Source organism: Cucumis sativus, chromosome 6 (assembly GCF_000004075.3).
Source record: "Cucumis sativus cultivar 9930 chromosome 6, Cucumber_9930_V3, whole genome shotgun sequence".
Lineage (NCBI taxonomy): Eukaryota > Viridiplantae > Streptophyta > Magnoliopsida > Cucurbitales > Cucurbitaceae > Cucumis > Cucumis sativus.
The window spans coordinates 12,775,241-12,788,515 of NC_026660.2; the positions used below are offsets into that span (position 1 = coordinate 12,775,241).

General features: G+C 29.4%; 2 protein-coding genes across 2 annotated transcripts; one reads left to right on the plus strand and one right to left on the minus strand.

Annotated features, from left to right (window-relative positions):
• Nucleotides 1-250: 250 nt before the first annotated feature.
• Nucleotides 251-3,022, plus strand: LOC101217038 (vesicle-associated membrane protein 724). The gene is made up of 5 exons (XM_004143040.3): nucleotides 251-542; nucleotides 1,497-1,638; nucleotides 1,735-1,855; nucleotides 2,554-2,616; nucleotides 2,705-3,022. Exons 1-5 carry the CDS (start codon nucleotides 353-355, stop codon nucleotides 2,852-2,854), a joined length of 666 nt encoding a protein of 221 aa, XP_004143088.1. The 5' UTR covers nucleotides 251-352; the 3' UTR covers nucleotides 2,855-3,022.
• A 5,587-nt stretch (nucleotides 3,023-8,609) lies between these two features.
• Nucleotides 8,610-9,305, minus strand: LOC101216805 (flowering-promoting factor 1-like protein 1). Its single transcript, XM_004143039.3, has one exon. The coding sequence runs from the start codon at nucleotides 9,276-9,278 to the stop codon at nucleotides 8,940-8,942; it is 339 nt and encodes a 112-aa protein (XP_004143087.1). The 5' UTR covers nucleotides 9,279-9,305; the 3' UTR covers nucleotides 8,610-8,939.
• Nucleotides 9,306-13,275: the final 3,970 nt, after the last annotated feature.

A 13,275-nucleotide genomic window follows, 5' to 3' on the forward strand; every position in this document is an offset into this window, starting at 1 on the left:
AATGTTAATTATTTGACCATTCCCCTAAATCTTTGTTCTAATCATAAATTAATTAATAGTTAAAGTGAGAGAAAAATAACACAAAGAATTTGGCTTTCTTCGTAAATAAGGAAAAGAAAAATACACACAAAAGAAGAAAAAACCAAACACTCACTTTTTTTTTTCCTTTTTAAATTTGATTAATTTTTAAATTAAACTTTTTTTTTATCGATTCCCCAAAAAGCAAAATTAAATTAAATTAAATTCCCCAACGGCGATTTCTCTCTCTCACTCTCTCTTTCTTTCTCTCTCGCGGAGTCCTCTGTTTCCTCTTCTTCCGAGTTGGCTCAGTCGCTCACTCACCTCGAAGAAGATGAGTCAAGACTCGTTTATTTACAGCTTCGTGGCTAGAGGAACCATGATCTTGGCTGAGTTTACTGAGTTCACCGGAAATTTTCCAGCGATTGCGAATCAGTGTCTTCAGAAACTTCCTTCTGCTAACAATAAGTTCACTTACAATTGCGACCATCATACCTTTAATTTCTTGGTTGAAGATGGTTATGGTAAGGATGCTTTAATTTACTTCTACGTTTTGATTCTTTTTCTTTTTGGATTTGGGTGTTTTTGTGTCAGTTTTTACACGGTAATTGGATTGAATGGGAAGTTGAGTTTCAGCTGGAAATTGTTGGATCTAGTCTGGTTATTGTTGGATTTCTTTTGCTCTGGTGTTAATTTCTTGTGAATTTGTTTGGAATGATGAGGAATTTGGATTTGGAAGTGTATTGATGTTGTGTTGGGTTTAATTGATTGTGGATGTTTAGTATAGGTGAAGGCTGTTCGATGTGAGTTTCCAATCAGTTTTTGTTTATCATCTGAGTTGAAATTTTGTTTTAGTGTATGCCATACATTTCCAAACAAAACAAAGAAAATGGGTTGGTAAAGACAGCATAATAAAACTAAATTGTGACCAAATGGCTCTGCGGTAGCTAATTCCAGGTTCTCAATGTGGAAATGTTTCTAAAATGTAATTGGTATTGTAAATTTTATGTTTGTTAAGAATAGCTCAAAGTATGTTGACATAACATGAAGTTTCTGAGTTCAAATTTGTAAATTTTTTGTTTCTTCATGCTCATTTCCAGTATATAAGTAATTGTGTAAGTGTGTTATTTCCTCCATGAAATTAGTCCATGTTTAGGAGTGATTTTGAAGAGTTAAAATCACTTTTTTCATGTCCAAAATCAATCCAATGTTTAATTTTGTTATTTTATAAGTAATTTTCATTCTATTAAAATTGTTTTTGAATGATTAAAAGCGTTTTTCAAGTGACTTTGAAAATGACAGCGATTCTAACTATTTCAGAAGAATGTATCTGTGTGTGGGCGTTCAAAATGTCGAGAATTAGCCTGTTTACTGTCCTGAATTTTTGGGAGCAATAATTTCTTTTACATGAATTTAAGTTCAACGAACTCTGTCTTGTTTTAATTCCATATAAATGGTACCTTCATGGAGTTTTGCAGCTTACTGTGTTGTGGCGAAAGAATCTCTCAGTAAGCAGATATCTATAGCCTTTTTGGAACGGATGAAAGCTGACTTTAAAAAAAGATATGGAGGCGGTAAAGCCGATACTGCTGTTGCGAAAAGTCTCAACAAGGATTTTGGGTAAGCTCAAACACGAAAAAGCTTTATTTTGATTGCATTTGGTTGTATTTCCTTTAGCCCAGTATCAAGAGACGTACTCCTGCGGATAATTTGCAGTCCAATTATGAGAGAGCACATGAAGTATATCATCGAGCATGCCGAAGAGATCGAAAAGTTGATAAAAGTGAAGGCTCAAGTATCGGAAGTTAAAAGTATAATGTTGGAGAATCTCGACAAGGTAAAATCATACATCAACATGGGTTTGAACCATATTGGATTTATTTGAATTTGAATCTCTCTAATAGTTGTCATATGACATTTATCATTGTCATTTTGTTTTATAAAATTTCTGGTTTGGCAATCGCCTCAACTTCGCCTAGTCAATAGGAAGTTGTGAAGTCAATTACTTTAAGATGCATGTTTGTGGCATACCTTAAATCATTAACACTATTTGCTAATAACTAGCTAATGTGCATGTGAAGCTGAATCTACATATTAAGTGGTAGATACAACAGCAAAACCATCTTAGAGCATCTTCTTGTGGTCTAGTCAGTTAACTAATCAAACAACACTGAGCGGTTTGACCGTTTTTGTCAATTGAAGTTAGTTTCTAACTACATGAAAACCAAGAACGTCTTCAGTTAGCTTCGGTTTGGACGGTTTTTGTCGCCATCGGTTGGGCAGTCAGATCACGTTTGGGGATAGTTCCACTGGAAAGTCATCCCAATGTCGGCTTGGCTTGGGGCATATAATTTGGATAACTTCTAAATGCCTAAACACCATTTTTTACACTTAAAAGTACTTAAAAAGTCAATCCAACTAGAACCTTAACACAAAATTAGCCCTAATTACACCATCATCCTCTCCACGAAATCGAGGATTCTCACTTTCTTTCTTTTTTCAATTGTCATTACGAGATCTTTCCACGTTTTTCAGGCTTTTGAGAGAGGAGACAACATCAATACTCTTGCTGACAAAACAGAAAATCTTCGAGATCAGGTAAATAAAACCGAACCCGTCTATTCAATATCAGTGGAAACAAAAGAGACCTGAGAACTAATCATAAAATTTTGTTGGATTTCGATAGGCTCAAACTTACAGAGGACAAGGAACTAAACTGAGGAGGAAAATGTGGTATCAAAACATGAAGATAAAGCTAGTTGTTCTTGTGATATTGTTAGCTCTTGTGCTCATAATCTGGGTTTCCATTTGCCATGGATTCAACTGCACCAATTAGTTTTTAGTGTAGAGAAACAATGGCTGAAGTGAAAGAGAAAGTTTTAGCCTTTAGGCTTGTGTTCTATGGCTACAAATTGGGGCATGAATTTGGTAAAAAATTAATATTATTTTTATACATGTAAGTTTCTATTTGAATGGATCCCATTTTTTGTTTCCTCTTTTCAAACAGAGCTTAAATTATTAGGAAGAAAATTCTATTCTTTGCTTCTTCTATACTTCCTAAATAATTGTTTTTAAAATTATTATATTTTAAAAAATTAACTATTTTTAGGGTAAAAACATTTGTGAAAGACGGATTTTTTTTTTAAAAATAATGTGTTTTTAAAAAGTATTTTCAAAATTAGGGTAGTTGGAAATTTATGTTTTTGTTTAAATGTTACTTTAAATATGTGAAAATTTTAGTTTTTGTTTAAATGGCCAAATTTTTGGTAATTTATGTTTATTATGAACAAATTAAAAAAATAAACCAAAGGTAAACATATCATTAGTGATATCTTATAAGAATTTTGAACGGTTTTTTTAATACTTGGTTCTCTACTTTTAAAAAATATATATTATATATTGATATTATTAAGAATACTCCTACATCTAAATCATGTATTAGCAACTTCTAATTTATAATTAATTTAAAAAAGTTCAACTTTTTATTTATACAACTTGAAGGAAGAGGAAAGGAAAGATGAAGGAAGAGGAAAGGAAAGAGGAAGGAAGAACGAAAAAGAGGAAGAGGAAAAATTAAGAGAGGAAGGAAAAAAGATTTGGAATGAAGGCAGAATGAAGGGATTCTAGGGTTTTTAAAATAGGCGAAGTCGTGTACCCCGTACACGACTTCCTGCATGCGCGACACGTGTCCACACCTTCTGAACCCTACGTCCACCCGTGAACCCTACGGTTGACTGGACTGTTGACTCGTTGTACGAAAGTCGTGTACGGGGTACACGACTTCCACCATACGCGGCAAAATGTGCCAGCTGTACGGGAGTCGTGTACCGGGTACACGACTCCAGTCAGAAAACGTGGGCCGGGTCCACGACTCCACTCGAATATCGTAAGCCCGATCCACGACACCATTTTGATTTGTGGAAGTCGTGTACCCCGTACACGACTTCAGTAACCTATTTTTGAAAATACTTTCCCAACTACCCTATTTTTGTAAATACTTTTACAAAACACATTATTTTTAAAAAAAATCCTACTTTCACTCAAACGTAATGGATGAATTTAAATTATAATTACATTCTTTCTTTTGCAAATTTTTGTTTCGTTCCATTTTTGTTTATCAATGTTATCTTTTCATTATATTGAAGAGAAATAATGAATTAAGTTGAGGCATAAGCTGAAGTTGTAATTAAGTAACTTCAACCAAAGTTAAACTAAGAATTGATTAATGCATGAATCTACCTGATTTAATTTGTATATGTCCAATTTGGAATGAGGTGACATGTATAAGTATATAACAATGAAAACTGTATATGGGTGTGGTACTTGCCATACTATCTTCAATGAAATTAAAAGAAAATGAAGTTAAGAGATGGAACATATATAGTTTAAGGTTAGAAGAGAACGAGTTTGTCATTACATTGATTGGAGCATAATTTTCAAATCAAAATGAAGAAAAATTGAAACAAAGTTGGGAAGAAGGTGTCCGTGGATCGATTGAACATCTAGAAGGTTTATAGTCTAAAGAGTTTAAGCGTAAGGGTCGAGCTGTGAACTCCATCTCTTATTTAGTCTAAGAAGTTTGTAATCTCACCGCTAAAAAGGATTATTTTATATCTTACTATCTCTTTACTTGTGACCTTGGAATATACAACTTCTTAAGAGTTTACCATTTCATTCCTTACCTCTTATAGTTGATACCTTCTTAGATTATGGTAAGGTGAGTTGGTTGGAGCCCAACCTCGACATCGACTGAAGTGTGGCCAACATGGACTTTTTGACTTATGTTCGTTTTTTTTTAAGGGTTTGTGACACTATTATAAACTGAACAAGGTCATTTATGTGTTTTCTAAATTAAAATTGAAGACATAAGTTTACAAATCTCGATAATGCCACTGTAATTTTACCATTGGATTTGAATAAAATAATTTGATCAATTTAATTTAGATATTAATATTTGAGCTTTAAATCTAATCGAGCTTAAAATTGTGCTTGATTAGGCCGAAAAGAAAAAAATAAAGCCCAATATTCAATTAATCAACCCAATTAACAAATCCATACCAACTAAGTCCAAACACACAAGACTCACCTGAAAACTTTAAAACATAGAGAAGTTCTCCTCCGTTTGAAAAGTTAGAAATTTTACACTTCAGATAAGTTAAAAAGAATTCTTTCAACAACGAATAAACTCCCTGTGCTTTTGAAGACGGTATTACACTTGAATTGAAGATACAAACATCCTTAAGAGAGCATATACATCCAACATAAATAATTAAAAAATCAAAGTGTTAGAAATTGAACCACACCCATACCAAATCAACACAAACTTAAATTTAACAAATCAACACAAACTCAAATTTAACTTCACGAAATACGATTTTTCAAATGTAATGTGATCATGGAATAAGATGACTTGATAGATTGTATATAAATGGGTATTTCTCCCACGTGAAGTTAACTTTATTTTTAAATTACAAAAAAAGTTTCCTAGAAAGGAATACAATTCGTTGGCTAACACACACAAATATATATCTATATATTCCCCTCCAATCTCTTTAATCAATAAGCAAAACCCTTTTAACTTTGATAATACAAACGTTATATAACAAATTGAGTTCCTCCTACAATCCTAAACTAATTTCAATTTGATGGGAATGTTAAAGAATTTGAAAGGGTAAAAGATTAAAGTAATAATTTCAAAAGTTTAGGATCTAACAAGATAAACTTAAACTTAATATATATATATATATATATATCACTTAAGCCTATTAATTATGTAATAGAAATTAAAGTAATAATGGATCCCACCTTGTTTGTTTGTTTGCATTTTTAAATGGTTTGAACTTTTTAGTATATTAATAATTTAATACAGAGAAGAAGAATCTCTTAGTTTGATGTATTTATGTTATCTAAAGTAGCATATATATAAAAAGTAACAAAAGCATGCACTAACCCATATTTATATTCCATAAAGGCTTGTTTATGGATCATTAATTCCTATTAATAAATAAAACCTATCACAAATTTCATATCACTTCAAATTTGGTTTTAAATTTGGTTAAAAGATGATGTAGAAACTATTTTGTTTCATATAACAAATATAAAAGAAGGATCGAACCTTTGATTTCAAAAAAAAAAAAAAAATCATGTCAATTAATTATAGTTTTATACTTTTGATGCTTTGAAAGTTAAGCAATTAGAAAAAAAGAAGAAACTTTTCAAATTATGTTGAGTTTGGGAGTTTTAGTTCTTTTTCTTCCTTATCTTTCGTCAAAATATTGTATACTTTTATGAATGAAAAACACTTTAATTTATAAGATTTGAAAAACACTTCCAAATGAGTGTGACTTGAAAGAAAATAAAATGTCCTCTACGAATTGTAAATGAGGTAGCAATTTATTTTACTATTTTTCTGGTTTTTTATTCAACTAAAATGTGAATTTTCCTTTTCCTCTTCTCCTCTTGTCTTTTCATACTACTTCTCATTTTCTCCCTCTTTATTTTCGATCAGACAAATAATATATAATTAAAAAGTTACACCTTTACTGACACTTAGTTTTTAGGTCAATAAATGATTTAGTTAGGTAGGAGTAAGCAACTGAAGCATGATCGGTTTCAATATATATTTAAATCGACCTCGATGATGAAAGAGTACAAATCGGCTGTTAGTCGATTGATCGATCAGTTCAAGTCCTTCAAATATTTAAAAGTGTTCGTCGGTTTTGATTTTTTTTCAAATAGACACCGCCAAACCCTTTCGTATCCTCGACTAATGTGTTCCATTTCGTTGGTTGGCTCTCGGACTTCCATTCTAGCTATCATGCTCAAAACCCTAATAGCATATTGGTTCATGAGATCTCATGTTATTAGACCTTTCAAACATTCTAAACTTACTAATAAAAAGAGTACATATATATGTGGTCTTTAATCTCTTAGATTTAGGGTTTAGTTTGTTGTATACCGTTCATTAAATTTGTCGTTATATTTTAGTTTAATTTAGATTTTGTTTACCAAATTCGTTGAACACAATAATAAAATCTTTAAAATAAAAGAGTGTCTAAATCCAATTTAGAAAGTGAAAAATAAATCCAATTACATTTCGTGCACCGAACACAACCCAAGGGTTTTTGGCAACCTTCGCATCGTGAGTGCATGGAATTTTGATTTCAAATTTTATTTTATTTCTTTAATTTCTTTTCGAATTTAACTTTCATTCGTCAAATTGGTTTTGTTTCGATTTATTGTACTATGGTTCTAAATGGTTTAGATTTAAGCCAATTGAGTTGGTTTCAAATTTATTAATTAGATTTAGGAGGGCCACTTAGTGTGTTTCAAAATGTTAATATTTTAATTAAAAAATTATAAAAATTGAAATATCAAAATTGGAACTATTATGAAACTAAACTTAAAATCTCAAATGTACACACTACCCATTATACCCAAGGGTTTTGGCATCGACCGGTGCCACATCCTCGACGCATGCAATTTGACATGCAGCCACAGTAACGTCCTCCCATGCTAGTAATAAGGGTTTCTCGAGATTTCTTGATTTTCAGATTCTGGAATAAAATAAAATTTGATTTCTTTCATTTTTTTTCCAATTTAATGTTCAGTGTGTATTGGTTGAATGAATTGTAATATGATTTTAAGAAAATTTAGACAACTATATTAATTAATGATCTAATTAACTTAGAGAAACGGTTTATAAAGCATTTTTTTGAGCAAATAAAAACATCAATTTTAAACTTCAAAATTTAAAAGTACATTTAATTTCTTTTTCGTCGTGAATCAAATCAAATTCCTTTTTAATATTGTCAATAGCATCGACCATCTTTGGGTTGACCTTTATGAAACCAAAAACAACGTCAACCAGATACTTTTGTATCATGTATGGGGAGTTAATGGGGTTTGTTAATAGAAATGAGATTAGGTGAAACAAATCTCATGGCATTAATCTCTCCTTCTAAGCCAATAAAAACAATACAACAATTCAATTTTTTTTTTGTAAATTTGTTTTAAATGATATCATCCACAAATGTATTTACAAATATATAACAAAATATCACAAATTCTCAACAATAGACTGTGATAGACTATTGTCGGGGTCCATCACGATTTATCATTCATAAATAGTTAAATTTTATTATATTTGTAAATATTTTGATTCATTTTAATATATTTAAAAACAACGATTTTTTTTTTAATATTTGTTACTCGATAAATATTTATTTATGCTAACTATATCTAGACAACAAAAATAACACTCAAGTTTGTGAAATGGCCGCAGTGTTAATTGGCAACAAAGTGACCATCCTCTTACTCATTGGCGGATCTATTAAGGGGTCATGCAAACTCACATTCCTAGTTTTTGTATTTTAAGAGTAGTTCTGAAGTGTCAAGTTACAATATATATTATAAAATGTATTTTTTAAACTATATTTTGTCTTTGGTATAGTGGCGTGTCCTCTTTTAAAATGCAGTCTTACTAAAAGGTGTTGGACCTAATTTCATTCCATTTAGTAGAGAAAAAAATGTTTCCTTATATGAGAATTTTGGTTGTTTTTTTAAAAAAATTAAACTCTGTAAAGAAAAGATTGGAAATCTTAAATGGATTACATAAAATTTTCACACCAACAACTCAAACAATACACAAATTATCATAGCAACTATATCAACTTACACAAACTCAATCGATTACACACAATTAAATCCAAAATCCCACAAGTATTCAAACGAGCTAAGTAACGACCAACAAATATAGATCACACATCATAACTTATATAAACTTACACAGACAACAATCAACCAAACAGCCGATTGGAACGATCATCACATCCAACAAAAATTCAAAAGAAAATATGAAGGTTTTTTCTTGTAAAATTAGAACTTTATTTATATTTATTTAAATAAAAATGAGTTGAAAATTAAGTGTCAATAACTTCGAAATGGTTTCGATTCTTAACGACGATGTCGTACATATGCATGGATTTGAACTTAGCAAAATCTTTGGGGAGAGAGATAAGGTGGACCGTTGATCTCTTATGAAATTGCAACAGATTTGGATCATCGTAATACCGCTCCCATCCCAACGGCACCAACTTCTTTTCCAACGCTGCGTACGACGTCATCACCTCCGCCGTCTGACTGAACACCAGCGCTTTCCGCCGGAGTTGCGACTGCTGACCCCCGCCCTCCGCCGCACTGCCTCCCCCGTTTTCCACTAACCGAACGACGCCGTTTCTGAACACCCAAACGCCCGACATTTTCTTTTGTTCTTTGAGATATAGTTAATTAATTTGGGATTTTAATTTCAAGGTTTTGGTATTTATATAAGTGGTGAGAATAATTAGTGGGTAATTAAAATTTTTATTTTTGATCAAATCACGTTTAGTTCCTTTTGATTAATTATTTGCATGATATTAAAAAAGATATTCTCTCTCGAGATTATTAATATAATTAAAAAGATTAGAGAATATGTGTTGGGGATGGAAGTGTTCTCCAGCACTTTATTTGTTCTCTTTTATAAAAAAAAAGAAAAGAAAAGAAAAGAAGAAACTTTATTTGTTCTCTAAATATATATTTTTATTAAATTTAAAGAACCCTCCAAGTATTTAATTAAAAAAAAAAACGAAATAAAGGATCTTAAATAGTAAGAATATAAGTGTAGTACACTAATCTGAAATTAGGTTTTGCTTTAAATTAAAATAAGTACGATTAATTAATTAATAGTTAGCATGAAAAGAAAAGAATACAATATATACTTTTCTTTTTATTTTTCTACTTAAATAATTTTTAGAAAGAAAAAAATGTTGATGAAGAAATCTCTTGGACGACAATTCCTAACATACATATGTAAATTTAGTGGATAAAAAAAATCTCATCCAATTTAATTGTCAATATTTTTTACTACGATTGATCCATGTACGTAAGTACGAATTTTTGAATTAAAATATTATAAAATTCAAAGTATGGAAGAACAAATTAAATTTCACAAAGTAAATTATTACTTACATATATAAAAGTTTCCGTGGTGAAAATTGATTGTTTACTTTAAAATTTAGTTTCTATAAATTGGTATATTATTCAATTGTATCATATTTTTATAACAAAAGATTAATATAGTTTTCTTTCCTAAAAGAGACATGATTTAATTTTTAAAGCTTGTATCTATGTTTTTAATCATACTATGACCCCCTCTACCCAAATATGAACTTATTATCTCCACCATTAATGCTCTTAATGAAAAGAAAAAAAACACTAATATTTCAATTGGGTAATTAAGTTTGTGTTTAATTTATATGTTTCTTAAAGAATGAATAATCGATGAAACATTACTATATATATATATGAGAATAATGCACAAAAATTTAGTGGTAGGGTTGGTGATGGTGTGCCTAACTTTGATTTTTGTTGTTGGCACATAAGAAATAACAAAAGGAATAATAGAAATGGGCATTTTCATTTTGTTAATTATTTATTTCCAAGTTAGAATAAAGCAGTAAGCAAAGCAATGAATTAGGATATATTCCTTTGATTGGACAAAATTAGGAAATATCTTACTTACCTTAATTTTCTTTTCAACATTGAATGAAAAGGATTATACAATCATTAATCATCAAAACTTTGATTGTATTATTCAATAAATAATTTTCATTGTTTAGAATAATTCAAATGTGACATTTTAATATATATATTATGCTCATCTTCAATGTATGCATAGCTCCACTAAAACTTTGAGAACTATATATTATGCTGATATATTTTCAAACTTTTAATCGTCAAACAATATAATTTCACTGTTAGATTTGAAGGAATTATTATGAATTCCATTTGGATAAATAAAGTGTTTCAAAAATTCTTTTATTAGTACTACAAGTGGTTAAAAAGAATTTAATAATTGAGTAAGAAATAAAGAATACATATTAAAAATTATTCATTGTTGAGTTATAGTCTTAATCATTGTTGAGTTCTTTGTAATGATTCGGGTTATGTTTATGGATTGGCAATAAAAATTAGTGATTGTAATAATAAAATTTCTATGATAGGTCAATTGTAGCGTAGGGCAGTAGTAAATGTAATTAAATTATTACTTTTCATTACGTTTATCTAAAACTATATGAACTTCGCAAAATTTAATGTTATTCTTATGGTTACCTCTACTTTTCAGGTCAAATCATAATTACAGTAACGATTGTTATAAATATGCAAAAATTGATTGTTATTATAATTATCTTGATCTCTTGAGATCAAATTACGGATGGATTAACTTATATAAATACAAAATATAAGACGATAAATAAGGGTATTGATTTTCTATTTAATCCCGGATAGTGATCACTTTTTAAATTTTAAATTTTATGATATTATTCTAAATCCAGTTATCATTTTCTTTAAAATCATTATTCTTTGTTTAGTTATAGTCTTATGATTTGTATTAATACTATCAAACTCTTAAAGACATAGAACGAATTTTCACGTAACATTTTCACTATTAGATTCAATTTTAGGTGAACATATTAATAACGACCAAATGAAAAGTAATTAATGAAAGCAATTGATCAAAGGTGTCACTTTATTTTACATATATTAGATCTTTGTTACTTTATTTGAAGTAATGACATATATTTGAATCTATACAGAAACTTAGCTCAAAATCAAAGAAATAAACGATAAAGAGTTTGTTGAGGATGAAAGAAAGTTTGTAATATGCTAAATAAAAGGATATTGCTTGAAGGTACGTAAAAGAGAACACAACTATAACTCGATTCATACAAGAGTTTTTCGGGATATTGAATTAAAAGCAAAGCCATAAAAAGCTAGTTTGAAAGTGGACAATTTTTATCCAGTGTAAAGATAACTGTGGAGCCAAAGATTTTAAATAAGAGGAACATTATGTGTACTAGGGTTGACAACAAGGGTTGGGTCAGCCAGTGTTGAAGGGTTCACATCTCTATCCTCGTGGGAGTATTTACCCTCATGCCTGCTGCCTGCCTTGCCATTTGAAGGCGAGAATGGAGGGAAATGGACCCTGGTGGAGACCCATTCTCTACGTCAATTGCTCACTAAATTTAAATTTTAAGGATTAATTCAATTGTAGATAAGTTAACTCATTTGACTTATTAATAAATGGACATATTTGAAATTTATAACTTTAAATATATATGCAAAAAAGATTTAAAACAATCATCTCCAATCTAAATTTATATGTGTAGTTATCAGTTTGATTCAATTTCACGAATTTTTTTGTTTTTTTTAAATTTATATGTATTTTATATTTTTTACATCTCTATGGTTTGAACTTGAGTAAAATTTAAATTATGAAACAAAATAATCAAAACACTAACCAAAACGACATCGTTAAGAGCTCCAATTGAATCTCAAGAGGATAAGCACAATGACATCAAATACAAAAATTAGTATTTGTTTTCAACATCTCAATAAGACCATTTCACAAACACCATGCAACCCATGGTCTTCTTTTTATATAAAAATTACCAACCCAACCACCACCACCCTAGTGTGTGTATATAATCTTTTTTTTTTTTTTTTCTAATTTGCTCTAAGATCCTAATTGGTTTAATTACTTTTAAGTATGAAAGAGTCAATGAATTAAATTTGGTCGTCGCCCCACTAGTATGAAACAAAATCAATATTAACTTACTTCATGTTGTACGTATTATGTATGAACAAACAAAAATATATAATTATTATTATTGAAAAAATCAACTATGGGTATCAACTTGCTTCTTCACCATGATTGGGACTAACAAACAACCAATTTTTTAGATCAAATAGTGTATCGAAAATGTAAATAACTGAAATTTTTAAATATATATGTTAGAAATTAAAGATATGAATATCTAATTTAATTTAAATTGGTATGTTTGTTTTGTAGGAATATTTTTGTATATATTTAAAAATATTTTTATAGTTTTTTTACAGGATCTCTATTCTATTCGATAATATCTTAAATTTACATTTAATTGCAATTACTATTTATAAATTTATAATTAGTTTAATACAATTTGAACGTATATCACATTTTTTCTTAATGTTTTTGAATTATTTTGACAAAATAATATTTCATTATAGCTTTCTTCAAATGACCAATTAGCAAAATGAAAAAATAAGTTCATAGTGACATTTTGCTATTTCTATGCTATATTTAAAAATATTTGGAGTGATTTTTTCATAAAATAAGGATTAATTGAAATTTAAATTTAAATTGAAATGACTTAGTTAAAAGTTTTTAGAACTATA